The 16,322-nt window shown below is 42.6% G+C and overlaps 1 protein-coding gene across 3 annotated transcripts in view; it reads right to left on the reverse strand.

The window, feature by feature from the left end:
- Positions 1 to 530: 530 nt before the first annotated feature.
- KRT222 (keratin 222) overlaps positions 531 to 16,322 on the reverse strand; it is a 35,458-nt gene continuing 19,666 nt past the window's right edge. For all 3 annotated transcript variants that reach the window (XM_020785498.3, XM_078377867.1, XM_073004253.2), the window contains exons 3-6: positions 13,213 to 13,433; positions 9,238 to 9,317; positions 8,435 to 8,543; positions 531 to 4,831 (exon numbers count right to left, since the gene is read on the reverse strand). In XM_020785498.3, the coding sequence (XP_020641157.3) occupies positions 4,618 to 4,831; positions 8,435 to 8,543; positions 9,238 to 9,317; positions 13,213 to 13,433 (624 nt within the window). In that variant the 3' untranslated portion in view covers positions 531 to 4,617. The remainder of the gene's footprint in view (positions 4,832 to 8,434; positions 8,544 to 9,237; positions 9,318 to 13,212; positions 13,434 to 16,322) is intronic.

Raw genomic sequence — 16,322 nt, forward strand, 5'->3', positions numbered from 1 at the left:
CTATATCCTAAATATGTATTTGCTGGTTTTGGCTGTCAGTGACTAGATAGGTCTGGGCAAAAACAAACATGGAAACTAAAGGGTGAAATCATTGTCCTTGTGGCCCTTAATGAAGGGTTCACTTGACAAAGACTGATGATTCAAGGCTTGAATGGACTCAGAGATTACTTTTGCAGTAAGGAACATTTCTCCCGGTACACATTAAGCCCTTTAAAAAGATGAATATATTTCTTTAATATATACCCTGCTTTTCTAACTAAAGAGATATTCTTCCATTTGTAGATTTGCACATTAGCCTGTGCACAATTTTAGAAGAATGTGATGCTTCTAGTTTCCTCTCAGTCATAGGAAATATAAACATTTTCCTAGTTGTAAGTTGTCTTGAGTGTTGAACTGCTTAAGGTGACTAGTAAGTCTGAATACTAATAGTACAAACGGTATATCCAGTTGTTGAACCCTCCCATGCAATCTATTTTATCACATAGTATTCTGTTGTGCTGATAAGATAACACAAGAGCTATACACAAAGGTTATATTTGCCAGTTTCAGTTTTATTATCTGTATTAGGGTGGTATCATTTACTTTGGTAAATTCATATCCCATATCTTTGATGGTCAAAAGTAGGTTTTAAGTATCCTTTTTAAAATCCAGATGTTGTAAAAAGTACAAATTAAGTCCCAACGAAAAAGGAAAAAGCTGCACATATTAAGTAGTAAGACAGTTTTACATTCAGAATGTCAAGTAAACAAATATTAATAATGCTAGATCAGAGCTTAGTAAGATTAATAGTTAATAGCTAGCATACCATTTTATGTTACAGAACAAGAACCTGCAGTGGAAATGCTTATTGTTTATATGTTGTTAAAATTTGGAAGCTTACTGAATGTAGCTGTGTCATTTCTTTTTGTATGCATGCCATATGTAATAAGGCAACTGTTGACACTCTAATAAAATTTAATACATGCTACTGAAGTCCTAAATAAAGAAAACACCAACCCCGATTTTTCAAGAAACGCCTAGTTTGTTGTAAGTTCATCTCTGTGTTTTTTCAATGAATACCTAAATGCTGTTTTCAAACTTCATTTTATACCTTTCTTTAGAAAAAAAAGTTTCCTGTCTGTAGTGTGGAAAGAAGAAAAAATCCTCTTAAGATGGTTAGAGGCAGTCTTGAGTTTCTACGGCAGCGATGGCAAACCTATGGTACACGTGCCACAGCTGGCACGCAAAGCGCTTTCTGCAGGCATGCGATCCATAAGTCGCCAGATTGCTACTCCTTCCCTGCAGCCAAACCTCAGGAGGCGGCTGCAGGTGTGGTCCTGGCACTTCGACAGGTGGTGGGCTAGGATCTGGAGCAGCTGCGCTGGTGGTGGATCCAGAGTGGGATCTTGAGGCTTCTCTGTGCCTGGGTTTCCCCCCTCTGCTGCCACTTCTAGTGCCACCACTGCCACTTCCAGTTCCTCTGCCGTGGTCCGCTGGGAATTTTTTTATTTCCCCAGTTTGGACACTGGGGCCCATAAAGGTTCACCACCACTGTTCTAGGGTGTAAGAATATATATACCGTATTTTTCTGTCTATAAGACTCCACCGTCCCACTTTTCTAACCCCAAAATTAAGAAAACTTATCTTTCAGTATTCAGCCTCTGGACTCAGAACACTCAGACATTACGAGTCCCTTGTTACATCTGAGCATACAGGCTCCACCTCCAACAAGGTGTGTTTCAGTTGGTTTATTCAGCATCAGCTGACATCAGTTCCATAAGGCTCGTGATTGGAAGAAGCTAAGTCTCCTCACTGTAGGAAGCTAAGCCTCATGATTGAAGGAAGCCTGCTTACAGAGGCAAGGTATGGGCAGTTTTGTTCTCTCCATGTTCTCAGCTTACTTCTGTGTATAAGACGCCCCATAATTTTTAGTGTAATGATTTTAGGAAAAAGTTGCATCTTATACACGGAAAAATACAGTAGTATGCCAGTGCATTGACAGAAAATAATATGATTTTTTTTTAGATGTTTGCCACAAACACTGCAGGATGGAGGTTTCTGTTATACGTCTTTTCATATAAGACCTCAGCTTTTCAAGAAAAGTTACTGATAAGAGAATGAAAGATTATGCCCGCTCCTTGCATAAAGAAAGTGTCCCAAGGAGTTACTGTAGTATGAGGGTGAATGTACACCTGTACAACTGCTATTATTTTTCTTCTAATCTTTGTGCAACTGTCCTTCATACAGCAACTTTTAAAACTTACTTGGTTGCACACAGGGGACACTGCTCAGCTTGAATAACTTTTATTTGAGAAACATATCCAAAGCTGCCCCAGGATTAGAACCTGGTTGGTTGATTCTCTGGACAGCAGCCTATTGATAGCTCTGATCTCTAGCATCTCATACCAAGAAGCAATCTACTATTGTATTCATTGAACAGAATCTGTGAGAGACATATTTGACCAAAGAGGAGTAAAAATTACTTGATTTCTTTGTTCTTCTAATTTTTTGCATGGCTAGAAAATGCAATTCTACAGAACTTGGGAAGTAATCTCAGATATTAGATTAAACCCCACTCTCTGGGGATGGCGAGAGAAGTATGTCTTCAGAGGGTGAGAGGTAAACCTAGGAAGCCCCACCTCAATTGCCATGGAACTCATTGTTCCTGGGCTGTCCCTGACCTCTTGGGGGCAGGTGGATAGGTGTATCAGGAATATGGCAGTAGGTGTGCCATGAGAACCCGTGGAAGCACAAAATCTGCAGGTCTGTGAGCCCCACTCCACATGCAAAAAAATCTAACCCAACACCTGTAGATCTATGCCAGTCTTGAAGCTGGCATAGATCCTTTCCATTAATTTAAATGGGTGAGCATTTGTTGTCAACATAGAGTAACAAAAAGATCCTAGGGAGGAATAACAAAGTTCAGATGTTGCTCTTCCCTCGTTTCCACCCTGAGTTCAGCTGTGCTTTGGAGGCTCTGTGATGTTACACTGGTCTGGAAAATCTTTCTAATGCAAGGTAGCTAGGAAAAATGAAGTGGAAGATAACGAAGCTTCTGGACCAAGACAAGGATCTTTGGAAACATAAGGGTAGTCTATTATAGCCTACTACTTAAGAGTATTTATAGGTTAGGTCTTATTTTGCCACGCAATAAATGAGACCTCAAGAAGTCTTAGGATTCATTGTGTTCTTTCTCATAGTTGTATGTGCACAATTTATGGTAGTGAATTTGGTGTGATGAAGCACAAATGTGTACATTTTTCCCTGTAGCTTCTCCCTGATTGATTAGCATCAGCAAGGTGCTATGCACATAGGCTATTAGAGCAATATTGACGTCAGCATTTAGCCCTTTTTAGATACATTTGATAGACTGTAGATTAGCCATTTTCAGTTACAATGATAAACTAATTAGTATAGGCACAAACACCATGGACTAATTTATCCTTCAAACATTGTTGTCCTGGCTACTATAATAAGGACAACATTGCAACCGAAGCTGGAAAGCCAATCATTGCTGCTCAGCCTGTGGGCAAGATGGGAAAAGTCTGCATAAATATATGAAAGCCATTTCTGTTTAGGAAAACAGCAACAACAACCTGAAATATTTGAACATTCAATTTAAAGGGACTATTTTGCTTTCTAAAACTCAAGGCTACTGCTGTAAAAGTACAGCAAAGAATTTATTCAAAAGGACATTTTATATTATTCATGTAATGGATAGCTATCGTTCTCTTTGTGACCATGTTCTCGTCTTCTTCTTTGGGATGGGGCAGAGGACAAGACCCCGATTGTTTTCACCAAAGAAAGGCAGTTAGAAAAGTAAGAGCTGGCAGCCACAGGCAATTCTGGGCACCTACTGTTAGTTATTACCCTGTAGCCTCCTCTAGGATTAAGCTGGCAAGATTTCACAAAAATATTGGTGCTGTTACGTGTTATGGTTTAAAATGGCTTTCAGAAATGTTAGCATGGAAATATGGGAAGAAGTCCAGCAATATTAGTACATAGTATAGGATTAGTGCAAATGTATTGACCAACTTTAATAAACATTACGTACGTTTTACTTTGACCATTAGGAATGTTTCAAAAAGTAGTTCATGGATTTGAGTGGAATTATTTTTGGAAGTAGTGGGTTGAGGCCTACTTGCCCCCTTGAAGCTTTTGCATGGATTTACTGGTTGCTCGGAGAGAAATGTAAATTATTTGTCTTGTCAGTTATAATGGTGATGCAGATACCTGAAGGTAGTTACATCAGTCATAATCCTGTGCTGAAGCAAATCCATTTACTTGTATGTAAATTGATTTATATAAAATAAAAGCATTTTTTTATTCTTAAGTACTTATTAAAATTCTAAAATTGAAGAAATCTTCTTTGGAGGAAAATAAATTAAAACACAAAGTACTTCAACAGATATATAATAATAACAATTAAATAGGAATCATGTATCACAGAATGTAATCCTCTTAACCACCTCTCGTACCTTCATTAATATCACTGGATTATAGTACTGTATATTACTTGATAGGATGTACTTCTTGTTTTGACAGGCAGAATGCAATCTGGTAGTCCATGTAGGTCCATACTAACCTTTATTTCTAAAATCCATCCATGAGTAATCTTTGGATTAGTTGAGTGCTAACTTAAGTTTTGATGGATGGGATACTGCAAGACCTTCTCATCACCAGTCTCACTTCAATATCAGGCAGGCTGTTCTGCTTAGTCTGTAAACAACCTTCATCTGTGGCTGCCAGATGGAGATCAAAGCGCAAAGAAACTGACTTTTTCCTTAAGCGAGGGTTGTCCTTAAAGAAAGAGCCTTCCCATTCTTTAATCACTTCATCTACTTTTTCTGTCCTGAAACAATAAATTAAATTTTATGCACAGCACTTAGTGAAGAACAGGCTAAGATTTCACAAATGGAAAATGGCAGGACCTGACCATACATGGAGATAGGTTTAATCCGTGACAAACACTGTTATTTTCCTTTTTAAAAGCTGCTGTATTGACTGGAAACGTGTTGGGAAAGTGTAACCATTCCATTTTTCTTTTTTCACAAAGGAAAAGGCACTCAGTGTGATTGGGTTAGAATTTTATCCATGGGTTCCTCTTTTTTATTTTAATTCATCAACCCATTAACCAAATTGAGGTATATTTGCCAGTCAAAAACTTCTGGGTCCTGAACAGTTATCAGATTTTGAATATGCATAAACTGAATAACATGCAAGGGGGGAAAACAATAACCATCCATCCATCCATATCCATCAATACAGTCTTCTCAGTCTGTTTTAATGAGCAGAGAAAATTAGAGGACTATCCTACAAAATAAAATTGTCAGTATAATTACCAAAGGGTTCCATGATATTGAAAAAGAAAAGGTACCCTAGAGAAGCTGCTTTCATAGGCTTTTTCAGGACCAAAGATACCGTGTTTCCCCAAAAATAAGACAGGGTCTTATATTAATTTTTGTTCCAAAAACCCGCATTAGAGCTTATTTTCAGGAGATGTTTTATTTTTTAGTCGTGTCATCTTCTAGTTGCTGCACAATGGTGGAGGGCAGAGTTTCACTTAATCAGGGCTTATTTTTGGGGCAGGGCTTATATTTCGATCATCCTGAAAAATCATACTAGGGCTTATTTTCAGGTTAGGTCTTATTTTCAAGTTAACAGGGTAGTGAGTAATTCCATTGAACTAAGCAACACTGATTTAAGGCTCTGCAAAGTCTAGAGCAGCAGTCTCCAACCTTTTTGGGACGGCAGACCAGCTGAGCCTCTGAGGAAGGTGGGGCATCCCCTGCAGGTGTGTGCGGGTGTGTGTGCACTCTTGGGTGCATGCGCAAAGTGGTGGGGTAGTGCCTGCCCACCAGTGTGAGCGCTCCCACACCCCTTCGCGCATGCCTGACGACCCAACCACCCCTTCACGCGGGCGCTCGGGAACTCGGGCGCATGCATGAAGGGGTGGGGGAATGCTCACGCCAGTGCTGACACGCACACACGTGCACAAAGCAACTGTGGGGAAGGGAGTGTGTGCGGGCAGGCGGGAGGTCTGTTTTCACAGCCCTGTCCGGCTCAGACCACGGACCGGCACCAGGCCACAGACCAGGGGTTGACGACCTCAGGCCTAGAGGATAAAAACAATGCAAAGAAACAGGATATATTGCAGTTTTTGCTGACAAGTCAGACTTCCAGAATCATATTTGATTTGATTGTCTTTTCAGTGACAGTGCAGTCCACTACGAAGAAATGAGTTAAAATTTATGATAGACTGTCAGTAAGACTCTGGGTAATGAAACTCATGAGAAAGGGGAGGGGATGTAAAAACCCTGATGAGAAAGGGGAAGGGATGTTGTAACACTTTCTTTGTGTAAGTGGAAATGATTGTTCCTGGCCAAACAAATTATCTCTCTCTTTTTTGCATTATGAGTATATTTTGTCTTTTGTGACTCATTATTCTGTTTTAACTGATGGCCTTTGGCTGCCTAACAAAGTGTCTGACTACAAGGGCATTTGTCCCACTGTTTGGTCCGCCTAAGGATGAGCTAGTTCACTCCTTCTGCCAGCAAACTAGAGAACATAAGTGCCAGCCCTGGACCATTCCTACTCACACCTCTCTAGCCCCTATAGGGGGCTCCTTGTTTTTTTTTTAAAGAGATGGCAGGGGGGTTGCTTTGATTTGGATTGATTCCTGTATGTGTGATAACTGGGATCAAAGTGGTTGTTGGCTGTCTCTTTGGAAAATCATCTTAATTATTTTTCCTCTGAGAAATGGAAAGCTTCCATCTTGGCTATCCTATGGAAGGCAGGGGATAGGAAGTTTTGTACTTGTCTGTAATTCTTGCTAATGAATCAGCGTTGCTTTGAAAGATTTATTTTTAAAACCCCATCAAAGCACTGCTGATATGCTGTTTCAGTTAACAACCATTAAAAAGAAATGGAAAGACTTGTCTCCCTTGGCTTCCAAAAGAGCCCAAGTGGAAGTTTTCCATTTCTCAAGAAGCTTCTCCAGAGGGACAGCCAGTTAGCCACTTAACAATTTTGAGAAATCTTTCCCTTTAAAGAGAAAGAATCTTTCTTTTTAAAGGGAAAGAAGATCTTGATTATGCTAAACAAGATTGCTTGAGGTGCACTGTGGTTCCCTGTCCTGAAATCACCTGATCCTTGCAGGTGAATGCAAGGATAGCACTGAGCACCTCTATGTGACTTTTAGTGACTCTGTTTAGCCAGACTGGTCCAGTTTGGCCGTCTAGCCAAGCCCAAAAACTGTTTTTGCCTACCTGACTTAGAATTCTGCATTATTCAATTTATCCAGCATTAAATTTGGCTTCAGGAGTGAAGAGGGGAAGAGAGACAAAGTGGAAGCTGACAAGAGGAGGTAGGAAGGGATAGCTTCCTTGAGGACTGTGGAAGACAATGAAGCTACCTCAGATGATGAAAAAACCTAGGGAGAAGCCCCAGAGGAGCTGATGTTCTATTTCAAGGAGGACTTTGAGTACTGGCTGGAGGAAGATCCTTGGCAAGGTGCCTCAGTAGAAGTAGTGATAGCTAATAAGCAAGGTGGTGGAGCTCCTATATTTATCTTACTAGAATCTCCACCTCAGTCAGTTTCCCCATGGTGATGCGGGAAGCCAACAGGCCTCCCTATCCCGACCCCAACCCAATGTTGGCATTGGCATTGGCATTGTAAGTGTTGGAAAGAGAGGCAATGGCAATTCCAATGGCTTCAGAAGGGGTCAAATGGTGCCAGTAGCTACTGACCAGCTGCCTTTACTGGTTGCCCCTGATAGGAGCCAAGCAGGATGTGGGAGCACCCCAGCTCCTTGGACTTGTGAGTGTGGGTTAACTAGAGCACTGGTTCTTAACCTTGGGTTACTCAGGGGTTTTGGACTGCAACTCCCAGAAGCCTTCACCACCAGCTGTCCTGACTGGGGTTTCTGGGAGTTGAAGTTCAAAAGCATCCGAGTAACAAAGGTTAAGAACCACTGAACTAGAGGATGACTTGGAGAGACTGAGCCAGAGGAATTAGTGTTGAGAACCGAGCTCTTCCGCAAACTGCTTGTTCAGGAGGAGGGTGAGATAAGCTCTACTTCTGTGTCTCCTGGTCAACAAGCAATAAACCCTGTGCCTGTTCACACCAGCAGTCTGAAGCCTATGGAATTAGTTACTGGGGATGCTGTGAACCCCGGCCCTGTGGCTGGTGGGCTTGGGGGGTGCACACTCATGGGTAGTTTTCTGTTGGCTGAAAAGAGTACAAATACATGTTACTATATGGTTTATCTGGCAGGAGAAGTCTTAAGTGGTAGATTTGGGACATTACATTTGTGCAGGTAAACTTTCTGATGGATTGTGCCCCTATTGATTAATAGCACACATATGATCTAGTATCAATAGGCTGAATCTGCCTTACACAACCTTTATAACTGGTAGGCATGTGTGTGTGTATGTTTTGTTCTATTTAACTTACTGTATTGTGCCTTGAGCTTCTGCACTCTCCTTTGCAACAGATGCATTTAAGATTGCTTGCTTTGTCAGTATTTCCACCTTTTCAATCTCGTGCTTCTTTAGCTCACTTGCTGCAAAATTTGAAAAAAAAGTGAAAACATGTAAAAATGTTCAGTGTTAGGTAGCAGCAGATAACAATTCTGACATTTGAACTGTAAGATATGCATTAGACTTATTTTGAGTGGCTGTTTTTTATGCTTTGTATGCCAACAGTTATTTACATCAAGGTTTCTACAGCAGATGCTGTGGCAGATTTGTGGCATTAATATGGAGCCACTGGCAGGGTGGTGCAGTGGTTAGAGGGTTGTATTGGGAATTGGGAAATTCAGGTATTCCCCAAAGAGGTGTGCCTCTGACAAGGTAGCTTTGGAATAGACCTTGCCTTATTAAATTGATCAGATTGACCATTACAGTTATTGTGAGAGTAGTTTTGTCCCCCTTCCCTGCCAGTAGATTATTTTCCAAAATTCCTATGTGTCCTATGTTCAAATAAAACCTTATTTATATTCTGTATAGCTTTTATGTAATTGCACAAAATCATTTAGGAGTTCACATAAGATCTGTATAACTTCTCATAGCTAATTGCAGCTAAGTGACAAGGTGCCAGGTTAAATCTGGTCACACGCCTGGTCACATGCTCAATTGTATAACCAAGATATATTGTGCCACCTTGTCTATTAGTTGCAATTAGCCACTGCAAGATTTGCAAACCTCACCTGAACACCAGTAGGATTCTGGTCATTATTTGATTTTAAAGTCACTCACGTGAAGGCAAGATAAATGCTATCCGGCTGGTAGTAGGCTTTTTCTCATCTTTTGTTTCTTGGTGTGCAGGATGATGAAACCTTAAAAAAAGAGCCAAAGTTATAAAAAACATCAATTGAGCTTATTTATGATAAAAGTTTATAGAAATCATAAATTTTTGCAGTGGGTTAACTTGTGTCAGAGTATATATTGATACTCAGTGCCGTCTATGTTGCATTTGTTTACTTGTAGTGTAAAGGCCCTTTACCCTTTTTCTGTTGACTACATGTCCCATGCGTGAATCTCAGTGCAGGATTAGCTCCAGCCTGCTCCACATGATTTTTGCTTCCCCTGTGGTACTGATGAAACAACAGATTCATCCAAGGAAGGACTCTGGGCCTGCCATGAGAACTTTGGACTCAAAATATTCAGAGTACCGTGTTGGCAGAAAAAGGAGAGTCGGTCAGAGAAAAGTAGGTGGCAGAAAGAAGAGGAAAGGATAAAGCCACACTTGCCCATCAGCTCTGGCTCTGCTTACACTTGATGTAGCTCCCACCTGATTTTTCCTGTAGTTCTATGATCCTTCATAGAAGAGAAGCCCCATCAACCTGCTAAGGGAATGGTTTAGATATAATGTATTTTAAGCTAAAATATGCACAAGCCTTCTATTGCATCATATTGAGCCTTCCTTCCTCCATTCCTGGCATATAATAATAGCAGATTCCTGGTTCAATTAATCTTAGTTTTGTGTTATGTCCCAAGTGGGAGACTGTAGTTACTGGGATTAAAACAGGCTAGGATCTGAAACCAAATCCAAATGATGGTTGGAGATTCTGATTTCAATGTTTCTCTAAGTTTCAGCCCTGCTGGGCAGAGCTGTACTTTGGTCAGTGTGTGACTTTGCCTGTGCACATTGATTCCCCCCCCCCCATGTGCGCAGTGTTTCATCACCACTGGAACCAAAGGGACTGAAAACGATCTTAGCTGGTTCGCAGAGGAGGAGGAAGGCTGCATGGAGCAAGGTTGAGTCACACACATGTAAACGCGCAAGCATGTGTCTCACAGGGAACCTTTAATTTCTGAAAACTATAGTATCAGTGACCCAATAGGAATCTATTAAACCAGGAAATCTTCAAACTACTGAAGTAGGGATTGATAGTGCTCAGGGCTCATGGATATCTTCGTTTAATATGCTGAGATGAGTTACATCTGAGATGGGCCAGTAACAGAGTTCACATGTACTAAGTAACAGGTTGTTCTTAAGAGAATGAGGGGCAGTCATATGAAATATAGCTTGCTACTTGGTTTGCTTTTTGAGCAGTTTGGTTTGCCCTATTTTCTGGCAACTACATGTGTTTTAAATAAGAATGATCCATCCTGCCCCTTTGTGAGCTGTTTTGCTCCTTTCTGACAAAGCACTAGGGCTGCAGTTTATTTGGTGCAATTGGAAGCATTCCTGATTATCTTGTCCTGCAATCCATGTGGTTGTTTAATTTGCTGCCAAACAGAGCTATGGGTGGCATTCTCTCCTGTGACAACCCTGTGACATATGCAGTAAGTTGTGATGGTAGAAATGATGGCAGAGAAACCTCTATTTTCCTTATCTCACAATTTTTAACAAATATTCTCTTAAGTGACACAGTGCTATTTCTGATATAAGGAAATAACCATGTTAGGTTGATGCATTGCTATAGTGCTGCATCACTTACTAAATTAAACAAAAAAGGACACCATGGCCCACTGAATGACAACTATGACAAAAGGTGGGAAAAGGGGCAGTGAAAGGGGTGTTATTAACCAAGAGAGGGAGAAATTGGCCTTGGTCGCCCTGTTTGACGACCTTTGCCGGGAGAAAGACAGGGGTAATGCATCCCTGTTGATTCTCCTGGACCTCTCAGCGGCTTTCGACACCATCGACCATGGTGTCCTTCTGGACAGACTGGCTGGGATGGGAATTGGAGGCACTGTTTTACAGTGGTTCCGTTCCTACCTGGCTGATCGAGTCCAGAAGGTGGTGCTGGGGGACAGTAGCTCTGACCCATGGCGGTTGCGTCATGGGGTTCCTCAGGGCTCTATACTGTCCCCCATGCTGTTCAATATCTACATGAAACCACTGGGGGAGGTCGTTAGGAGGTTTGGGCTGAGGAGTCAGCAATATGCTGACGACACCCAGCTCTACCTCTCATTTTCTACCAATCCAGGTGTGGCAGTCACCGTTCTGAACTCGTGCCTGGACTCGATAATGGTCTGGATGAGGGTCAATAAACTGAGGCTCAATCCAGACAAGTCTGAAGTGCTGCTGGTAGGTGCCCCGCCAGATAGGTTAAAGGGCCATCTCCCTACCTTAGACGGGATCACACTCCCTCTAAAGGATAGGGTCCGCAGCTTGGGGGTGCTCCTTGACCCCAGTCTGACCTTGGAAGCCCAGGTGGACTCGGTGTCCAGGGGTGCCTTCTTACAGCTGCGGAGAATATATCAACTTCGCCCTTACCTGGATGAGCGGAGCCTGGCAGCAGTCACTCATGCACTGGTAACAACCAGACTGGATTACTGCAATGCGCTATACGTGGGGCAACCTTTGAAGACGGTCCGACGACTGCAACTGGCACAGAACCGGGCTGCGCGGCTGGTAAGTGGTGCCGCCGCACAGACTCATATCACGCCGGTTCTGAAAAATTTACACTGGCTGCCGGTTGCTGCTCGGGCCCAATTCAAAGTGCTTACTTTGACATATAAAGCCCTAAACGGCTTAGGACCTGGTTACCTAAAGGACCGCCTTCTTCCATATGTGCCTGCCCGTCCTCTAAGATCAGGCCAGGAGGCCCTTCTGAAGGTGCCATCCCTGAAAGAGGTGAAGGGGATGGCATGTCGGAATAGGGCCTTCTCGGTTGTTGCCCCCCAACTTTGGAACACCCTCCCTAGAGAGATCCGCCTGGCTCCGACACTCTTGGCCTTTCGGCGCCAGGCAAAGACCTTTCTGTTCACCCAGCATTTTAATTAATTAATTTTAATGTTTTAATGTTTTAAGAAATATTTTAATATATGGTATTTTATACGGTCTCTTGAAATGTTTTAATGTTTTTAGGTTTTAATGTTGTACGCCGCCCAGAAGCCACTGGCAATGGTGCGGCTAAAAATATTGTAAATAAATAAATAAATAAATAAAATAAATTGGAGCCATCTGAAGTGCTGTCTGTATCCTTTCCACAGGAGAAGAAATGTCTCCTGTGTGAATGGAAGGATCACTGAAGTGCAAGATAAAATAGATCACATCAAAGATAACAGCCTTTTAAACATGACTCAGATCACTCCAGATTCTCCCATCTAGTCACACCCTGATCTGGCATGAATTTGTTGTTTGCTTTCTCTGTCCTTTGTACATGTGAAGAAATTCAAAGGTTCTATTTTTAGGGTGAACTAGTTACAGTTTTTCTTGTGTCTACCCAAGGAAGTTAACAAACCAAGATTTAAATTATTGATTTGTCCTGGTATATATTGATGAACCAGAGTTCGTATGAACAACCATCACCCTATGTTCAGTACAGTAGAAAACTGTAATTTTAATACCCAATCATTATTTGAATAAGACAAAGTATGAATTAAACATGGAATGAATGTTTAGTTTTTGGTACAAAAGACTAGGCAACCGATGAGCACAATTCTAATCACTTCCCAGTTACATTACAGGACTTGGACTTGCCATAGTCCCGGATACTTAAGAATGGGAATATATATATATACATCTAAGAGTAATCATAACACAGTCCCCAAGAAATCTCATGTATTTCCACTATTTAAAGACTGTATGTAGAAGGTAGAGGTGCTAGACTAGGACTCAGGAAATCTGAGTTCAAATTCATGCTCAGCCAGGAGAACCCACTGGATGGTAACAATGATGAAACCACTTTTTAAATATTTCACATACTTTGCAAATTCTCTTAGGGTCATCAAAAGTCAGATATAAATTGTCAGCACATAGCAATAATATAAAAGTACCTTTTCTCCTCCTCCTCCAGCAAACTACGGTATGTTGCTATCTCCTGCTCAAGTCTCATCTTAGTGTTGAGTAATATTTCATGTTTCTGAAGCTGTTTTTCAATGCCCTCTCGCACTTCTTGTAGTTCTTTCTCCAGGCCTTCAATTTCATTTTCCAAATGCTTGAGCTGGGTATGGTATTGCTGTTCTTTGATGCGCAAAGCATTTTCCAAACCCTTTTCCTGTTACATGAAGTAACTTGTTAAAATTCCATAAAGGATTTCTAAAAATGAATAGATCTAGAATTATTTGAAAAAATAATAATAATAATAATATGGTAAAGGTAAAGGCTCCCCTTGACATTTTAGTCCAGTTGTGTCTGACTCTAGGGCTCATCCCAGTTTCAAGCCATAGAGCCAGTGTTTGTCTGAAGACAGTTTCTGTGGTCACGTGGCCAGCGCGACTAGACACAGGATGCTGTTACCTAACCTTAAAACTCACATGTACACACAATCTTCAATGGGTTTTAGGATTACAACCTCACTAAGTGTAAATAGAGTAATATTTAAGTCAGCTCTTTGTAATGTGAGCAATATATGAAGACGATGTGGTTCACATGAACAAACAAAATGCTGGATCAACAGGCAATGTCTTTATGGTGGCAAACAAGAATGTATTTATTGGCCCCAAAGGTCTTCAGAGTTGCTTGCAAATGCATAAACACATTTCAGCATTCGTTGAAGAAAAGCACTTTCACAAAACAACCCCCTCAAGAGCAGTACAATCAATAAATCAGAATAGAATCATGTGACTACAGAAAGCAAAAATAATCTTTTTCACAAATGTGCTACCTGAGGCAGCAAGCTATATCTCACGGGCTAAAAGAATGCATAGTTTGGGTCTTCCTCCTACTAAAATGTCCCAGCCACTGCTCTCCATTCTCGACCTTTCACATGGTACAGGGATGTGCACAAGTGCCTCTCCTAATTATCTTGATCCCATGGGTAGGCTTGGATGGTAGGGAGGTTATTTCTGTAGAAACCTGACACCAAATCTTTTAAAGCATTAGTCCCCAACCTTTTTCGGTCCGCAGACTGGCTGAGGAAGGCGGGGCACTCGCCGTGCTTGTGCGAATGCGTGAACAAGTGTGCACGCCCTCTTGCATGAGCGCACCATGCCTGTTTACGCACACGCATTGGTGCGCACGCACAAATGGCAGTGTGCGCTTGTCTGGGCGCGCTTGCGCTTGTACACATGCGCAAATGGTGGCACTTCGCTTGCACCGGTGTGCTGGAGTGCACACGTAGGTGCAAACAGGCTGTGCAGGGGTGAGTGCATGCGGGTGGTGGGGCAGTCGGTCTGTCTTGGTGGCCCGGTCCAGCTCAGGTCACGGACCAAGGGTTGGGGACCTCTGTTTTAAGGAATAGATGCGTAACCTATGGTTCACAGCCCCCCTGGGGCACCCCAGTGCCCTCACAGGGGGGCTGTAAAGGCTTGAAGAAATGTTATAATCTTTTGCAGTTAAAATGGAATGAATTAATGAATGAGTAAATGAATAAATGAAAGCAAGAACAGGAAACGTAGAACAAAATCTTAATTTTCCTTGCTTGTTTGTGTAAAACTTGGCTTTTCTAACGTACCGCCTCCATTAAAAACAAACAAAAGTAAAACTTAGTTATGAAAATAACTGTTTGCAAGCAAATAACTGTTTGATAGTTCTGCATATGGTGAGAACATGCAAGTGAATGACATGGAGTGGCTGAGAGACAGCATGTGACATTTCTTGCTACTGTCAGTGTCAGTGTGAGTGAATGACTAGACGGACTTCATGATCATGTTTCTTCGATTTCTGCTAATGAAACTGTGGTCATTGTCAGTTCCCCTTGCCTCGTTCCATTTAGAGTCCTTTTGTTTCCTTTTGTGCAGGAGAAGTTTAGGGGGGCATACACATGTTGAGCTCTCCACCTTGTAGTACTGCACATGCTCCTGTGCTTTATCCATCTTCCAAATTATTTTTCTTTAAGATTTTTTTAAGGAAAACAAAACAAAAGTGTCTCTTGGGGGGGGGAAGTATGTTTCCATTTTAAAAAACCTTTTATTTTGGTTGTGAGTGAAGCTGGCATGCCAGAACTGACTTCCACATGCTCTAGAGCAGTGCTCCCCAACCTTTTTAACTCCACAGACCGTTTGGGGAAGGCAGGGCACACTTCATGCTCATGCGCGCGCACTCGTGCACATGCATGAAGGGCAGGTGGTGCTTGGGGGACATTCACGCACACTTGTGAAGGGGTGGGGGCATGTGCATGCACAAAGTGTGGGGAGCGGGAGTGCATGTAGGGGGTGGGTGGAAGATTTGTCTCCGTGGCCCAGGCACCGGGCTACAGACCGGGGGTTGGGGACCCCTGCTCTAGAGGATTTTAAAGCATTTTTAAAAATAGGGTGACTTTAGGGGACTCTGAAGTGCAGCATTTGGGCCCCTGGGGGTGCATGCACTTAATGGGCTACATTTTGCCCATGCTGTTTGAATATAAAATTGCCATTTTGTGTGAAAATCTAGCATTAACAGGAGACTATCTGTTTTGTAATCTGAAATACAGTGGTGCCCCGCACAGCGAGGTTAATCCGTTCCGGATTAACCCTCGCTATGTGAAATCGTCGCTAAACAGAATGTAAAAGCCCAATTGGCCCTAAACTTACCGTTCAGCGAAGTTTCCTCCATAGCGGCAGCGGTAAGCGAGGGGAGGGCGCGAAAACGCTGCATGCGGACATTTCGGGCATCAGGCGGCCATTTTAGAACCGCCAAACAGCTGATCGCCCGACTCTGTGGGAGGTTTGGGGGGTCGGCAGCAACAGGATGAGGAGGAAGAGGGAAAGTGGGGGGGAGGACGCGCGAACGCGTGGCTTCCCTCCCTTCGCCTGCCTGCCTTGCAGCCTGCTTTCGTCCCTGGGGGCGGCAGAAGAAGGACGAGGAGGAAGAGGGAAAGGGGGGGAGGACGTGCGAACGCGCGGCTTCCCTCCCTTCGCCTGCCTGTCTTGCAGCCTGCCTTCCTCTTCCTGGCCAGCGCGGCCCCGCATCACTCTCGCGGCGGCGGCGGCTCCTTCCTGGCACCCTTCGGTAAGCGAGTTTTCTC

The sequence above is a fragment of the Pogona vitticeps genome, chromosome 6, assembly GCF_051106095.1.
Source record: "Pogona vitticeps strain Pit_001003342236 chromosome 6, PviZW2.1, whole genome shotgun sequence".
Taxonomy (NCBI): Eukaryota; Metazoa; Chordata; class Lepidosauria; order Squamata; family Agamidae; genus Pogona; species Pogona vitticeps.